Genomic DNA, 18,108 nt, shown 5'->3' on the forward strand with positions numbered 1-18,108 from the left:
AAACAGCAAGCCAAAGTTAAAACTAGCATGGTTCATAAGACAACAACAAACCATGGCTTCAGATTGTGTGTTGCCGGCAGTAAAGAAATCAAGACCAGGGTTTATATATCTCACTAAGCCATGGTTTCTCCTGCCAACCTAGCAGTTCAAAAGCATGTCAAAGTGCAAGTAGATAAATAGGTACCGCTCTGGCGGGAAGGTAAACGGCATTTCCGTGCGCTGTTCTGGTTTGCCAGAAGCGGCTTATGTACGCCGGCTCCCTCAGCCAATAAAGTGAGATGAGCGCCGCAACCCCAGAGTCGGTCACGACTGAACCTAATGGTCAGGGGTCCCTTTACCTTTACCTTAAGCCATGGTTTAATAAACAACTGTTTAGCCTTATTCACAAACGATACCTCTTATCGTTTCCACAGAGATACTGCTGAAAATAGCTTATGTGGGTGAATTGTACTCATTCCACTTTTAATATGGAAGGCTACTTGCCACATGGCTTCTCTGTCCCTCCCAGCAGCCGCTCACTATGAGGAGCAGGAGTTAGTTTTTCTGTTTTTCTTGGAACTTGAAGGAGAGTCCTCGTTCCTTTGAAAGAATGGAAGGACAGTCTAAAATAACCCAAAGGGAGGGCTTTATAATTTGAAATATCTCCATCTTCTAAGAACAAAAATTACTTTCTTGAAGCATCTTGGTATATATTTATTGTTTTTCATCATTGGGCTGGTGCAACTGTCTTGTTTTTGTATAGGAAAAACAACCACTTGCATTTGTATTGTTACAGTATTTGAAATCTTTGTAAGAAATTCCCTCCTAGACAAATGGCAGGCATAACTTGTCACCACCATGAGTGCTCAATCATCCAAGGCCCTCTTATCAGAGAGAAAATGAATCAATCTGGAAAAGAGCTGGATGTTAGGTATTGACAGCTTAATTAAAATTATAATAGAGAAAGATACCAAAATGGTTGTCAGAATTTCCCTTTGCCAGTCTATTACATATGTTTTCCTAACCACACAAGTAGAATCCAGACTTTAATAATAAACCTAGAGCCTGTTTTTTGTCTGAAAGAACCAAAGTCTCAAAACTTTATGCTGATTTCCCTAAGGTGCTCAAATTGCTGGCTCCTCTAGAGGTAACTAATAGCAGTCCTAGGCATGTCTACCCAGAAGTAAGCCCAAATAAAATCAATGATATTTACACCCAGCTAAGTATGAATGTTGTATTTAACAGTGAACTACTAATGAGGTTTCTGTGATAGTTCTCACAACACTGTAGTCAACAGGTACTTACAAAATGGCACATTACTAGATAGCTAGTAAGTGTGTGCTTCAACAGTTGAAAAGAATTGAGATTTTATATCAGGTTGAAAAGGAAAGGGATGGCAACCCACCTCATTTCAAGATTTATGCATTTTAACTGTGTAGAAGCTGTGTTGCTATCGCTTGTATGACACGGTGAATACTTCCTTGCTGTTTATCAATGACTGCACAAATCTGAAAACTAAAAAGTTTCCATTGGTGTATTGGAAATTGTCCATTGGGCAGGATGATCTGCTACACAAAAATGGCACAAAAATGGATGTAACAAACATTTTACAAGAAATTTCATTGTACGTGCAGACACATTCACTTGATATTAAGATGACTGTTTTTAATGCCTTCAGTAATAAATAATTGTGCTTTGGGGATATAAGTGTAAACCTATCATAAACCCATTGGTTAAGACTGGTACATTTCAGTTTTCTAGCTTTTCATTTGATATGTAACAAAGATGAAAAACTGTTAATGGTGGAGATAGGCCAGATATTGCTGGCAAAAGATACCGAAATGTAGAAATACGAAACTACATCTGTTAGGGTGTTGTGGAAATTGATATGGCATCACAATTCACACAATTAGTTCTCAGCTGGGACTCAGCTTCATTGGCAAAGAAAAAGTGCTTTATATGTGTTGTTTGTGACACCAGTGACACCAGATGGCGCTTTGGAGTTCCGTTTGAGCCAACCCGATTTCTCATACAAAGTTTAAAACGCATTTAACTGAAATGCTTCTTTGAGGATGTGAGGGCGATCTGGATGCGACATCTGTCACCCCATTGATCACCAGGGTTGATTCGGCTGATCTGGCTGGCTAGGTGGGTGTCCCCTTCCTCCCTCACCGCTCCATGTGCGTCCCTCCCGAAGCTGCGCGCTCGGTGGAAGAGGATGACCATCCCAGATAGAAGGAGTGTACCGTTCTTCGGTCAAGAGTATACGATAGCTGCGCTCCCCTGCTAGAACCTCCAAACAAGCTCAAGAAATGCTTCTTTGATGTGTGTGGATCCAGCCCTGCTTGAAGCACCTGAAGTGTGTTTTGTGATGCCCTTGATTGTACGGTCTGCCTTTTTTAAAAAAAAAGCTGCAATGTTGGGCTCATAAACTTTCCTTATTATTATTTCTGATGTGAAAAACAACATTTACATGGAAGTAAGTTTGGGCCATGTCAGATTTTTTGGAGGTTGTTTTTCAATGCAAACATTGATAAGGCATCAGTAATGTGGGAAATTTCACATGAATTGATTTCCCACCAAATCATTTCTGGTCCTTAGTGTGGAGTAATGGAGGGAAATAAGATACTTTGCTGGTTTCAACTAATTCAGTGTGCTAGTGGAAGCCAGAACAAGCACTCCCAAATGCATAGGGGGTTTCTCTCCTCCCCCCATCCGCAAATCCACTATGAAAGGGTGGGAGAACCCCAAAACAGCACTGTGAGGCGGGGAGATCGTTATGACTGGCAAATAAAAAGGCTTGTGCTGAGAGAATGATTATATCAGTGGTACCAAATGCCTTTTCGAAAACGTGAAAAGGTTTGGAAAAAATGTGAAGACCATTCATCCCAGCTTAAAGTAAATGCTGTTGCTTCACTGGAGCCGAGGTCAGGTTCTTAAAATACTCATGTGGATAAAAATAAAGGTAAAGGACCCCTGACAGTTAAGTCCAGTCGCGAACGACTCTGGGGTTGCGGCACTCATCTCGCTTTACTGGCCAAGGGAGCTGACGTTTGTCCACAGACAGTTTTTCCGGGTCATGTGGCCAGCATGACTAAGCCGCTTCTGGTGAAACCAGAGCAGCACACGGAAACGCCTCTTACCTTCCCGCTGGAGCGGTACCTATTTATCTACTTGCACTTTGACGTGCTTTCGAACTGCTAGGTTGGCAGGAGCTAGGACTGAGCAACGGGAGCTCACCCCGTCACGGGGATTTGAACCACTGACCTTCCGATCGGCAAGCCCTAGGCTCAGTGGTTTAGACCACAGCACCACTCACATCCCAGTACTCGTGTGGATACCCAGGTACAAAGCACACATGTACAGCTGCTGTGTCTTCATGTGCATATGTTTTAATGAGAAGGACTGGGATGATAATAATAGAAGTGGGTGGTTCATATTTGAGGTGTCGCTTGTCATTTTGTATTTAGACTGTTACACTGAAGCACAGAGCAACTGTCCCTTTTTAAGGGTACTTGGATTATACTTCAAACGTTTTTAATAACATAACTTAAAAGCTACTTTTATGTGCATTTTCTTAGGGAAAGTATTGCTGGATTCAGAACCACCTGACCTAGTAGATCTGGAAGCCAGAGGCTTTGAATATAGTGTTGCCTGAAGCCTCCTACTTTAAGGATACACCTTGTTGTAAAAGAAGTTCCTTTAAATATGAGCGTGGTCTCATCCCTGAAACTTGTTTTTAATATTGAGATTTGGTCTTTGTAAAATAGGGAAGGCAAGAGAGTCTCTGAGCTAGACCAGATTAAAGGGAATGGCTTTCTAGCCAGAGGGGATGGCTTTAAGGCAGTCCATTAGTTGCCATAATTAACAGCTGCAGTTTATCCCAGAAAATCACCAGTCCTTAGATCACATCTAAAATTGGCATCTTTGTTGCATTTTTTCCTCCTTCAGCAGGGCTCCTGTGCTTTATTAACAGCTGCATAAAGGATAACAACTCAGTAGGTGGAGGTTTTCCAGTCTACATTTCCATTCTGACAAAAAAAAAAAGACATTGTCCTGTTTAATGTCTGGTTAGCATAAAAGGCATAGAGAAGCTGCTGAGGGGAGAATATGTGTCTTAAGAATGAGTATTCTTTATCATAGGCACCTTAAAATTTTCTTTATTTATTAAATTTGGATCCAGGAAATCTGCCATTACATACACTGTACAGTGTAACAGAAATGCTGTCTCATTCAGCCAGTGGCCACATTTGAACATCAAACTGAGCCATCGTTTAGGGTGTTGTGAATGAATGTGGCCTCCCCTTGGGCTCGCACCCACACCCACAACCTCCTTGTCTTCTTACACATCCAAGAGAAAAGGAGTTCAGAAGCTTTCACTTTCAGTTCACCATGTCATCACAACTGAGGACTATGGTTAAAATTAACCGTGGTTAACCACAATTTAAGTTGGGCTGTTGTTGTTAATTAAGCAGGTGGAGACTTGGCATGTTCGTATCGTGCTAGGCCATTGTTTTAACATGATGCCTGAACACAGCCAGTACTTTTGGACCTGCACAAACCTCTTTAATAGCAGTTGGATGATCTTTAACTACTCCCATCATTTTCATCCATTACAAGAAATCTGATTTTGTTGTTGCACAAGAGGGTTTTGCACTTAGCAGACACATAAGCCATTGCAGTCATTCATGATATGAACCCTTTGAGAGTTTTAGCAAAGTTTTATATTAAATATCATCAACTGTATTGCTAGGTGAATGTTTCTTTTCACTGAGTATTTCTATATTACAGGCATAATCTCCTTCACTATTTTGATTCATTATATATTTAAGCACAGACATTTCCTTACAGAATTCAGAATCTGCAACGGCTAAGGCAGTGTCTACTTCATTTCCCACTAGACAAATATTTGATCAGAGTAGAGTCATAGTGACAATTAATTGATGGCTATTCCAAATTCATTATTAGGCAAATGAAGCTGTTCCTTTCGCACAATGATATTTTTTTTGCTCACACTCCCTATGCACCCTTGCTCCTTCTCCAAACCCACTCTGGAAGGTTGAGGGGAAAGGTCAGAACAGATAGGGGGGCAGGTAGAGGAGATGGAGGCAACGTACCATAGCACTGCCAGAAATCCTGCATAACAGAACTGCTTTGTTGGGTACTTCCCAAAGTGTTTAGCTTTGCTTGCTAAATTAGATCACTCTCTAGGGCACTTTTTAAAAAATCAAGGCAAACTACCTCATCCAAATTGCCCTATTTTTCTCAATCCATTCCCCCCCCCCCTTTAAAATCCACATCATTGTGCAGTGTGTCTTCATACTGGAGCTGGTACCCTCAATGGCATAACACTGTATTTTTTTGGTGCCTTATTTATTTTATTGCCTTTATTTATTTATTTATTTATTTATTCATTCATTCATTCATTCATTCATTCATTCATTCATTTATTGTAAAATGCTTTGAGGCATTTTCTACAATCAAGAGGTATATCAATTTCGTGAAATTAAGTGATGAGGAACCAGGATGTAGAAGCTGGTATGTTTCAGTAGTAATAAGCTAAGAGCAGGCTTACGTTTCTGCGCTCTGCCTCTCATCTAGTTAACCTGGTTAGTCCAATAAAAGGTAACTCTGTTTCTGTTCAGATTTCAATTTTCTACTACATGTTAATGCTTCAGACTGTTGATTACATTTTAGTATCATTCTGGTAGGCTTCTCAAATATATCCACAACCTTTAGCCTAGTAACCCAAACCATCCGCTGAGTATCATTGCTAATGTAATAGTCTCTTTAATTCTAAATGCTCTGTTTCAGAATACTGAAATGTTTTCTCTGTAGGCCATTGAAGCCTATTACAGAAAAGTAAACAAAGTACTGAATGAAATTGTGTGACTGTGATTAAGAGCGTGTTATTTTAAGGCGAGCGCTGCTGATAAAATGAATGTGACATTTTATTATGTGTATAGTGTCATGAAAGCTTTGTCGCGGAGTGCTTTGTATAGGCTTTTGTTTTAGCGCTAATGCTTTCCCCCTTCTCCACACAGATTAAGTACCTGAAGTACAAGTAGGAAACCATTTTCTTACGAGCAGCCCCAGTGGAGGCTGGTCCATTTAGTGTGAATAGGGCAATGGGGAGCACCAACCAAAAGGGCTTTTAGGGAATCCAGCTTAGCCTGAGGAAGGCGAGAAGACTGCTGGCGTGTATCTCAGTCTTCCCTCAACCCCTTATTTCCAAAAAGAGCAGAGGTTGGCACTTCTTGCCAGCTTCCTTCTCCTGGGCCTCAGCATTGCCCTTGTAGAACCGAGTGGGGAGTAGGGGAGGGTGGGGACAAAACTAGAACTGGCTGTCTTTGCCTGTCAGTGGCTCTGGATCCACCTGGATCCCTACCAGTCCCCAGTGGGCGCCAGCCACCACTGCCATTTATTTTACATACAAGTAAATGGCCTCAAAATGACTGTCTTAGTTAAGGATGGTAGGCTACCAGCATGGTGCCTGGTAGCATTCAACATTATGTTGCAGTCACATGTTCAGGGATCCCAGAGATTTGCAAAGCTGCAATGAAGCATGTGATCACAACACCTTTAAAAACAATCACATTTCAATCTGTCTTGCATTCATCTAAATAGATTCTTGTTATTTAGTCGTGTCCGACTCTTCGTGACCCCATGGACCAGAGCACGCCCGGCGCTCCTGTCTTCCACCGCCTCCCACAGCTTGGTCAGACTCACATTGGTAGCTTTGAGAACACTGTCCAACCATCTCGTCCTCTGTCGTCCCTTTCTCCTTGTGCCCTCCATCTTTCCCAACATCAGGGTCTTTCCCAGGGAATCTTCACTTCTCATGAGGTGGCCAAAGTACTGGAGCCTCAGCTTCACGATCTGTCCTTCCAGTGAGCACTCAGGGCTGATTTTCTTCAGAATGGATAGGTTTGATCTTCTTGCAGTCCATGGGACTCTCAAGAGTCTCCTCCAGCTCCATAATTCAAAAGCATCAATTTTTCAGTGATCAGCCTTCTTTATGGTCCAGCTCTCACTTCCATACATCACTACTGGGAAAACCATGGCTTTAACTATACGGACCTTTGTTGGCAAGGTGATGTCTCTGCTTTTTAAGATGCCGTCTATGTTTGTCATTGCTTTTCTCCCAAGAAGCAGGTGTCTGGGGCATTTTTGAAGAGAGTTCTGCACTTACAGACACCTTACGAGCTCTTCAACGCCGTTCCTTTACTAAATTTGGATTGATTTTCTTTTTCTTTTTTAAGTCATAAAAGCCTACCTTATGTAAGCCTAATAATGCTTACAAAAGTTTCTCGTACAGCTTGGTAAGGATCTCTCTTAGCACTTGCTTCTGCCCCCTCTCTCGCCACCAGTACTGCCTAAGCTTTGAGCTTCTATCCCTTTCAATATGACCTGATTAGTAGTAGACTCTCATAGACAGTGCAGGAAATGAGTAGGCTGGCTTGTTCACTGCAGCTGGTAACACAGGAGAGGCTCTTGCTAAGGAAAGGTGAATGGCAGTCAAGAGCCAAACTTACTTCCAATGTTTCATTCAGGTATAGCAACATCACTGTGCCAGCATAGCATCTTCTTCCCCTCCCTTTGCCAGTCCATTTGATGGGATTTAGTCAAGACTGACTGTTCTGTCTCCCCCACCCCCCTTTCCTCTCTCTGAGAATTATGAGATAATTTTGTTTCTGTGTCCATTCATTTTTTAATTAAGTTGTTAAGTGACACAGGGTTTTGGGTGGCCATGTGTTCTCATATATGAACTCAGGCTACAGCAGAGGGCTGTGCACTTGTCCGTCTCCTTTTTCAGTGTGGATAATTGAGATGTGCTGAGTGGAAGAATCTTTAATTTATTAAGATTTCACAATTCATATGCCATCTAGGACACAGGGGAGACTTAAATTTTCTCCCTGGTGCTGGTGATGAAAGGAGAAGGTGCTGCCAAAAGAGCTGCACCAGTGTAAGATTTCAAACGACCAGATACTCTTGCTGTTTGTTTATAGCACCCAGTTTATAGCATCCTGCTCCCATAAGAACGTCCACTTAAACAGCAGAATTCCTGCAGCCCTGCCCCAGGTTTCCAGAGTGGATTTGCAGAGAAGCATGGGAGACATACCTCTTGAATTGTCTGTATATAAATCCTTAACTCATGTCTTAATGGAGATGAGACTCAAAAGATGTGAATTCTTGGTTGGTGAAAGTCCTACACTCAAAGACCTTTGAGCACCGTCTTACAGTCAGGAGCAATGAAGGCAGAGGGAAGCAGATCCTCCGCACCCCTTCTTGCTTCCATGCTTCTTCCTATGCTTATTTTAGTTCAGCTATTTGTTGAAGGTTGGGACACGGGTGGCGCTGTGGGTAAAAGCCTCAGCGCCTAGGGCTTGCCGATCAAAAGGTCGGCGGTTCGAATCCCCGCGGCGGGGTGCGCTCCCATTGCTCAGTCCCAGCGCCTGCCAACCTAGCAGTTCGAAAGCACCCCCGGGTGCAAGTAGATAAATAGGGACCGCTTATTAGCGGGAAGGTAAACGGCATTTCCGTGTGCAGCTCTGGCTCGCCAGAGCAGCGATGGACAGCGCTGGCCCCTAGCCTCTTAAGTGAGATGGGCGCACAACCCCAGAGTCTGTCAAGACTGGCCCGTACGGGCAGGGGTACCTTTAAGGTAAAGGTAAAGGTACCCCTGCCCGTACGGGCCAGTCTTGACAGACTCTGGGGTTGTGCGCCCATCTCACTCAAGAGGCCAGGGGCCAGCGCTGTCCGGAGACACTTCCGGGTCACGTGGCCAGCATGACAAAGCTGCATCTGGCGAGCCAGAGCCGCACACGGAAACGCCGTTTACCTTCCCGCTGGTAAGCGGTCCCTATTTATCTACTTGCACCCGGAGGTGCTTTCGAACTGCTAGGTTGGCAGGAGCTGGGACCAAACAGCGGGAGCGCACCCCGCCGCAGGGATTCGAACCGCCGACCTTTCGATCGGCAAGTCCTAGGCGCTGAGGCTTTAACCCACAGCGCCACCTGCGTCCCGCTAGAGGTACCTTTACCTTTACCTTTTATTCGTTGAAGGTTGGTTATATCTAAAAATCATTCTTAGGCTGGCTTGTGCCCAGCATGTACTGAAGCCTGACAATCTAATTGGAAATGAGAAGGTGCAAAATAATAAAGATTGCATCTTTATTAATTTTTCCCCACCACAGTAAATTGCCATGATCCCTTTGGTCCACTATTTCCCAGCATTTTTTCCAAACAGCTCAGCATGTGGTAGAGGTACTTGTGCTACACAGTCGCTTTGGGCTATATGAAAAACACACAGTGTGATTTATCAAATTTGCTGATGTTTGTCACATCATTCTTTTGTATTTCAGTTTTATTAAAGTTTGCCAGGAGCTGTAATAGATGCGAGCAGTGCAGGCCAAACAGTGGGTAATCCTCTAAGGATTCAATCTGAGCCTCTGTTTGATTTGTAAAGCTGGCTTTTGAGCATAGGTACACCACATGTTCTCCAAACCGACAACATATTGCCTGTGGCAAAATTTGAATTGTACATCTGAAGCAGTACTGAGCCCCTGTGTTTATCACTGCCATGGTGTTTCAACGTCTTATATTTTTTAAGGCTCTGAGGCAGAGATTCAAACCGTGAGTTTGATTTCTCCTTTTAGCCCTTCTTTTGTGCTTTTCTGGTCATGGGTTTTATTTTCCTTTTAGATAGCTTCAGCAATGAAGGGAGTTTTGTCTGGAACACTGTGCATTAAGTTGTCCAGGTTGCCCTAAGTTGCGCTAACAGAGGCAGACACCGTGACATTGGAATTCAGGCACACCAAACGAGTCAAGTTCACACTTACTAAGAAAGTGTTTCCACAGAACACTCTAACATAAGAACATAAGAAGAACCTGCTGAATCAGACCAATGGTCCATCTATTCCACCCTCCTGTTCTCACAGTAGTCCTCCTGATGCCTGTGTGAAACTTGCAAAGTGGACATAAGCTCAACTCAGCCCACCTGCCGCGACCAGTACTCAGGGGCATACTGCCTATTGATAGGACTTTAAAATTATTGATTGGTCTAGAGCTGCATAGGAGTGATAGCATACAAACAGCCAGCGACTCCCCAAACCTGTGGGTGAGTGGAATAGGGGATGCATCATCTGGACCACTAGCTGACAGACGAGTGTAGTGTTTTATTATTTAGCAAGAAAATAAATAAATGATGAACATCCTTCTCATCCAGAAAGAGTTTAAACACTTACAAGTAGAAGAAGACATTTGTCACCTCTGGAGATGGGAATTCAACCTCACAGCAGGTAGCTGTGAGTTCTCCTCCTTGCTCTTGTCAACTTCTCTTGTCTTGCACAGAGCATGACATTAAATTTCAATCTCTGTTTGGTTAGGGACCTCTAAATGGGCATCGCCCCTTTTCTGGAGGGGGGGTGTTAATAATTAATTCAATTTTTGCAACAAAAAAACAAAACCCCTGACTGTTCCTCGTTTTCTGCCCTACTGCCTTGTTGATTCATCTCTGATCTCCGGACATCTCCTGGTTTCCCCCTAAAAATAGGTACTTATTCTGAATAGGGTCCCCTGATGTGCTGACTTTTATCCTGTTATCCTTAACATCTGTTCTCCTTAACATCTGTGCCCCAACGTACTAGATGATGATGATTGATTAAATTCATTAGTCACCTTTTTTGCCACAGCAGTGCAAAGCGACTTAACAATATTTTAACCAAAAAAACCAGCATTAAAACCAGCATTATATTTCCCCCTCTTGAAATCCTTTTCCTATGTATAAGATACTGTCAGCACATGTTTATATACTGAAACGTGTTTTCGCCAAAATGGTAAATCTAAAACTCCCAGCACACTGTCAGTGGAGGTAGAGCAGAGCCATCACAGCTAGTAGCTGTTGAGAGCCAGGTCCTCCATAAATTTGTATAATCCTCTTAAAGCCAGCCATGCTGGTGGCCCTCATTGCCTGCTGAGGGAGCAAGTTCCATAGTTGTTGCCTGAAGAAGAACCTCTTTATCTGTCCTGACTCTTCTGACATTCAGCTTCATTGGATGTGCCTGAGTTCTAGTGTTATGGGGGGGGGGGAGAAAACTTTAATTTATCCATTTTAAGCACACCATAGATACCCCTCTATCTTATCTCCTCTTATTCGCCTTTTTTCCTAATCTGAAAATCCTCGAATATTGTAACCTTCTCTCCTTGGGGAGTTGTTCAAGCCCCTTGGTCATTCTGGTTGCTCTTTTCTGAACCTTTTCCAACTCTACGATATGCTCTTTGAGGCAAGGCAACTGTACACCATATTCCAAATGCAGAATTATAATATTGTCAGTTTTATTTTCAGTTCCTTTCCTAATTACAGCTATTGCACACTGGGTTGGCATCTTCATCAAGCTATCTGCTATTACCTTGAAGGTCTCATTCCTCTTCACTTACCACCAGATCAGAACCCCATGTGAAATTAAGATACAGTGGTACCTCGGGTTAAGTACTTAGTTCGTTCCAGAGGTCTGTTCTTAACCTGAAACTGTTCTTAGCCTGAAGCACCACTTTAGCTAATGGGGCCTCCCGCTGCCGCCGCACCGCCAGAGCACGATTTCTGTTCTCATCCTGAAGCAAAGTTCTTAACCCGAGGTACTATTTATGGGTTAGCGGAGTCTGTAACCTGAAACATATGTAACCTGAAGCATATGTAACCCGAGGTACCACTGTAATTTTTTTTTACCCCAACATGCATCACTCTACCCTGTTTACATTGAACTGCACTTGCCATTTTACCATCAATTCATTCAGTTTTGGAGGGGTCCTTTTGGAGTTACTCAAACTCGCTTTTTGTTTTAATGACACTGAACAATTTTGTATCATCAGCAAACGGGGCCACTTCACAACACACCCCAAAATCTATATCATTTATGAACTAATTAAAAACACAGGTCCCAGTACCAATTTCTTGGGGAACTCCATGTTTGCATTTCTCTCCATTTGGAAAACTGTTCACTTATTCCTCTCTGCTTACTGCTGCTTAACCCATTTCTGATCCACAAGACAAGCTTTCCTCTTATTCCATGACTGCTAAGCTTACTCAGGAGTCTTTAGTGAGGTACTTTGCTGAAAGCTGTTTGAAAGTTGAAGTATGTCATTTGGCTCAACTCAAGCTATATGCTTGTTGACACTCTCAAATACCTAATAGATTTGTGAAACAAGATTTGGCCTTGCAGAAGCCATGCTGACTCTACTTCAGCAAGTCTTGTTCTTCTAATGCTTGGTTATTTTTTATCTTTAACAATACCATCCTAAAGGTAAAGGTAAAGGGACCCCTGACCATTAGGTCCAGTCGTGACCAACTCTGGGGTTGCGCGCTCATCTCGCTCTATAGGCCGAGGGAGCTAGTGTTTGTCCGCAGACAGCTTCCGGGTCATGTGGCCAGCATGACTAAGCCGCTTCTGACGAACCAGAGCAGCACACGGAAATGCCGTTTACCTTCCCACCTTCCCACCTATTTATCTACTTGCACTTTGATGTGCTTTCGAACTGCTAGGTTGGCAGGAGCTGGGACCGAGCAACTGGAGCTCACCCCGTCACAGGGATTCAAACCGCCGACCTTCTGATCGGCAAGTCCTAGGCTCTGTGGTTTAACCCACAGCGCCACCCGCGTCCCTAATACCATTCTACCTCAATACTAAACCTTGATCACCAGAGGGTCACCATTATCCTCATTGTAACAGGCATTTCTGATGGAGAAGTTTACACTGATGAGTGAGTCTGATCTTATCATAGCATATGTAATTTTAAAAGGATTGTGTTCTTACCTTGCTTTCGTTACAGAAATAATGCAAAATAAATGCAACTGCTGTTAATGAAAATATAAGCTTTGGAGACAAATTACATGAAATCCTAAATAAAGATTTAAGTATTGAAATTGAAGAGGCAGGCCTTTCAAATTTTCCACTCTAGTTAATATGATTTCTTCAGGTAAATTAGCTTGAAGCGTTAAGAACATCCCTGTTTTACTACAAATCATTATTTCAATTTGATGCAAAATGTCATGGAGATTTCTAGTTTCAAGATCACATATTAATATGACTCAGTGGAAATGTACACAGTAAGCTTTGTGCTTTCTGGTGTTTTCAAATTCAATTATAATCAAACAGCCCTAAAAAGAGACTTCTTTCCTAGTGCAGATTTTTATTACCAAATGGGAAAGATTCTTATGATTCAAAGAATACAAACGTGAAATTTTACTTAAAATAAAATGTTTCCTAGTGTTAGTAGGGCAGCCTTTCCTCTCAGTTTGCATATCTGCTTGGCAGGAGTGGCTGGTAATTGGGGCACAGATAATAATGACTTGCTTCTAGCAGGCAGCTATGCTTACAGGAAGTGAGGGATGAAATGTGAGAAACCTGAGGAACTTCCTGCAAGGCCTCAGGAACTCTTGAAATGGTTCAGAGCAACCTTCTCCAATCTTGTTCTCTCGCGTGGTGAATCATTTTCATTGTGCAATTATTTGGCTGAATGTCACCCAGTAAAGGTAAAGGTAAAGGTACCCCTGCCCGTACGGGCCAGTCTTGCCAGACTCTGGGGTTGTGTGCCCATCTCACTCAAGAGGCCAGGGGCCAGCGCTGTCCGGAGACACTTCCGGGTCACGTGGCCAGTGTGACATCGCTGCTCTGGCGAGCCAGAGCTGCACACGGAAACGCCGTTTACCTTCCCGCTGGTAAGCGGTCCCTATTTATCTACTTGCACCCGGAGGTGCTTTCGAACTGCTAGGTTGGCAGGCGCTAGGACCGAGCAGCGGGAGCGCACCCCGCCGCAGGGATTCGAACCGCCGACCTTTCGATCGGCAAGTCCTAGGCGCTGAGGCTTTAACCCACAGCGCCACCTGCGTCCATGTCACCCAGTACCTCACAAAATATTGCCTCTGAAGGTGAAGATTTCGTTTAACTGTACTTCATACTATCCTTAATTAATCCTACCATACCATACCTACCATAATTAATCCTTCCTGGGTGGCTCCTTCTGTAGCCAAAAGCACAAGCCATACACAAGAGCAAGGTACAGAAATGCAGAAAAACTTGAGAAAACAAATTAGGAAGGTAAACACACAGAAAGCCCAGCGAGGACATAGCATGCTCAATGGCCATGGAATGTTGCCTGGCTTTGAGGAAAAAACAATGTACATATCACATCTCTTAAAAAATAATGGCTGGAATGTATTATGGCAGTAACAACACAAACATTTGACTGTATGACAGCATCAGAAAAGTGACGTACAGAATTTAGCTGACTGCTAAATTCTGATATGGATCTACACAGAGGGGAAAACCCCCCGCTATAAATAAGTCAGAAATTAATTCGTTATAACAAAGGAAAAACAGTTATATAAAAATTGCATAGAAATTTTATTTTGCTGTCTTGCGCTTTCTGGTGTAGCATGTTTATAATACATCCAAAGCTTTTTTCTTTTTCTTTTTTTACTAATGTAGCTGAGTCCCCAGAGTGAAAAGTGGGCACAAACATTGTCCTTGCTTTAGATCCATATTATATCATGGCAAACATAAATTTATTTGGGATATTTTAACTGATGCAGAGAGACATTTTCAATACTGTTCCAAATGTATTTTATTGTCTTACAGGACAAAGTGGATCTTGGCGAGTTGATGTTTTCACTTTGCTATCTTCCAACTGCTGGTAGACTAACTATTACTATAATAAAAGCTAGAAATTTGAAGGCCATGGACATAACAGGAGCATCAGGTAGGAATGTTTTTTCATTCCAGTTTTAATGTACTATTTAGAAAGTAATCATACAAGTTTAGCATATGACCGTCCTAGCATACTCTTTCCTTTGAGTACTATAAATGCAGTAGTTTGTTAGAGGGGGGAAGTATACTTGGTCCTGAACCATTTCATCAGTATTTTTCTGTACTGAGGTAGTGAAATATCCCAGAGGCACATTCCTTACAAAAATGTGCAAGGGGTCTGCATTGATCCTTTTTTAAAACATTGTCAGCAGTACTTTGTTACACAATTAATCAAAAGTATAGCCAGGCATCAGTGATAAAATAACTCTGCAGAGTAGAAATACATCCCAAACCAACCTGAAATTGCAAGTAAGACACACAATCCACCCATTACCAAACTACATGGCTGTTTTAATTGGGGTAGAAAAACCACCCCAGTTTATTTCCAATGCTTCTTGCAAGCATTTGAGTTGGAGGGGCCACACACTGTCACCATATGTACTGAAGAAGGGCAAAACTGTGATTCTGCCATCCACTTTGCACCATAATACGATGGTTAACAGAGGGCAGAAAAACTAGACATCATCATACAGTACAGTGCCACTACAGGTTTTGACTATCTCATTGTGGGTGTGGCATATATTTCTAGTCCTTTAACAAATTCTGTATTTCAAATCAACCCTAGTTTTTAAATGGAGATCCTATTGGGGTATAAATCTTCCCCCACAAATGAATAGTGTCATCTAAGACACAACAGAGAGCGAGGTTATTAGCTGTAGAACATTACTTTTATTTAAAATACAGATGACAAGATTATAAGGAAAAGGTATCAGAGAAACAAATTTGCTGCGTTATTGCTTTAAACTTGTGATTATTTTGAAATAAACCAGTATGCTTGTTATGTCCTTCACACAGATCCCTACGTGAAGGTTTCACTAATGTGTGAAGGGAGACGATTGAAGAAGAGGAAGACTTCCACTAAGCGGAACACCCTTAATCCTGTTTATAATGAAGCCATAGTCTTTGATGTCCCTCCAGAAAACATTGACCAAATTAACTTGTTTATAGCCGTTATGGATTATGACCGGTGAGATATCTGGACATCTCTTCAGACTAGTGAGCTGATTGAATCGAATGACAGTAGTTGGTTTTGTCTTCTCACTGAGACCTCTTTAAACTGCCAGAGAGGAGAAAGAAGATCTCCCTTTGACAAAAGAGCTGGGGATGAATGAATGGCAGCAGGGAAATGGATTTGGGTGGACTTAGAATGAGTGATGGACAGAGAGTGTAGGCAGTGCTGGATTTACGTATAAGCTAAACAAGCTATAACTTAGGGCCCCACTTTCTTGGGGACCCCCCAAAAAAATTAAAGGGGAAAAAAACCTGGATGTACATTTACAAAATATAATATACTTCTTCTTAATTGTATTTCAGTTCAACAATTACTTTGATAAAATACATATTTTGTTATGTGCAAATGGCTTTAGATACCTATTAGGGCCATAAATTACCATATAGCATATATTCATCACAAAAAAACAGTGACAATTTGTTGTTGACAAAGGACAGCTGGACATATAAAGGGCACCATTACCTTCGGTAGCTTAGGGCCTCATCAAAGCTAAATCTGGCCATGAGTGTAGGTTGGGAAAAGACAGTGTGGCTGTGAGAGAGAGAACAAAGAAGATATGGGATGAGGGAGATGTTAAATTATATATTTAAAAGAATTAGGATAGTTTAAGATAGCCATGCTAAGTCGGGAAACTGGAACTATTCAGATTCTGTATATAAAGACTGCTTGTTCTGCATGTTATGTTCCTTAATTCACATCTGGGTGGATTCTCAGATATGTTTCATCCCATGCATTTGGTGTATGTGTAACTTGAGGTAACATAAGCCAGTAGGTGATAGCAGGTATTTTGAGAGAGATCTGGACTCAGTAGAGCAGCTGTGGAACTGACTTTAGTGACCATTTGGAGGCAGACCCTTGTGAGGGACTGCCGGGAGTGTCACACTCCCCAACTCCTCCTTTAATGGAGTGCTTAAAAATATTGGAGTTTCGGACCAGTTAAGAGAGGTGATAGCCTAAGAACTTGTACACATCATAGGCTGTACTCTGGATCTGCTCATTGGTGAGATTTCCAAGGCTTTATGAACTAGAAAAACAGTTAACATTGGGCAAGTCTTCTTTGTCCTCCTTTGCCTCAGTTTGTGTGTGCTTTTTGCCTCATGTGATGGGGAACCTTCCTGGTAGGCTGGAGGTATGATATCTTAAATGGTGCCTCCAGGCTAGGGATACACCAGAACCCAGTATAGATCTAGGTGCAATAGCAAGGGAGAGGTGTACACTAGCACACACATAACATTCCTTTCTGGCTTCACCCAACAGAAACTGCTTTGGTGGGTCCACACTGCCAACATGTTCCCTAGAATTAGTGAAAATGTTGAGAGTATGAACAGTAAATGGGACTTTAAAAATGTCATTATGCCTTTACATTTACATGGGGCTTGCAGTTGTCTCCGCCTGCTCTAATTTATATACAAGAAGTAAACTTCCATTCCCTGAAGACCAAAATACACATGCCGCTAAATAGGTATATGCCTCTCACGTGAAGGTTTTTTTAAAAACAACAACAACTATAAATTGCATCAGCTAAGGGAGGTTGATAATTAATGGGATCAGAACAAACAGGGGTGTGGGTGTGTTTATTTAACTCTTTCCTCCCCTTGCTATGGAGTGAGGAATTTTCTGTGCAAATTTCCTCTTCATGCTTGCTCAGATCCCATTAGCATTAAGTGCAAAAAGATACATTTAAAGTCATGTCAACTTTAGTCCTTAGATGTGTTTCCAAATGCTCACCCTTTCTCAGAGAGAGTTTGAATTACACGGTTCCTGGATGTGAAATTTTAAGAAATAAATATTATTGAACCTTTTCACAGTGTAGGTCACAATGAGGTCATTGGAGTCTGTCAAGTAGGCAACGATGCGGAAAGCCTTGGGCGAGACCACTGGAACGAAATGCTCTCCTACCCTCGGAAGCCCATCGCTCACTGGCATTTGCTTGCAGAGGTAAGACTCCTTCGCCTGACACACTGCCTTTCCTATTATGCTAGTAGCTCTTAAGATGACCCTAGTGCTGGAGAAAACACCTTTTCCCCCCTCTTCAAACAAGAATCCATTTGCTTAGACTAAATCCTTTTAAGACACATCGGAATCCGGAAGCTTAAAGCAAGACTGATGTAAAGATCAAGCGAAATCTGATCCCGAGAGATTTTATTTTTAGTGCAATGTGAAAATACTTCCAACTTAAAGGTAAATCCATATATCATGTATATGTGGATTTTTATAATATCTAAAACTTCGGGTACATATACCAGTACATCCT

General features: G+C 42.2%; 1 protein-coding gene across 5 annotated transcripts in view; it reads left to right on the top strand.

Moving 5' to 3' along the window:
• SYT9 (synaptotagmin 9) overlaps positions 1–18,108 on the top strand; it is an 80,248-nt gene that overhangs the window by 54,482 nt on the left and 7,658 nt on the right. For all 5 annotated transcript variants that reach the window (XR_014560648.1, XR_014560649.1, XM_083725232.1 and 2 more), the window contains exons 4-6: positions 14,615–14,735; positions 15,638–15,809; positions 17,663–17,792. Coding sequence is in view for 3 of the 5 variants with exons in the window: in XM_083725232.1 (XP_083581358.1) it covers positions 14,615–14,735; positions 15,638–15,809; positions 17,663–17,792 (423 nt within the window). In the remaining 2 variants the exon portion in view is untranslated. The remainder of the gene's footprint in view (positions 1–14,614; positions 14,736–15,637; positions 15,810–17,662; positions 17,793–18,108) is intronic.

The sequence above is a fragment of the Podarcis gaigeae genome (genome assembly GCF_964106915.1).
Source record: "Podarcis gaigeae genome assembly, chromosome: 1".
Classification (NCBI taxonomy): domain Eukaryota; kingdom Metazoa; phylum Chordata; class Lepidosauria; order Squamata; family Lacertidae; genus Podarcis; species Podarcis gaigeae.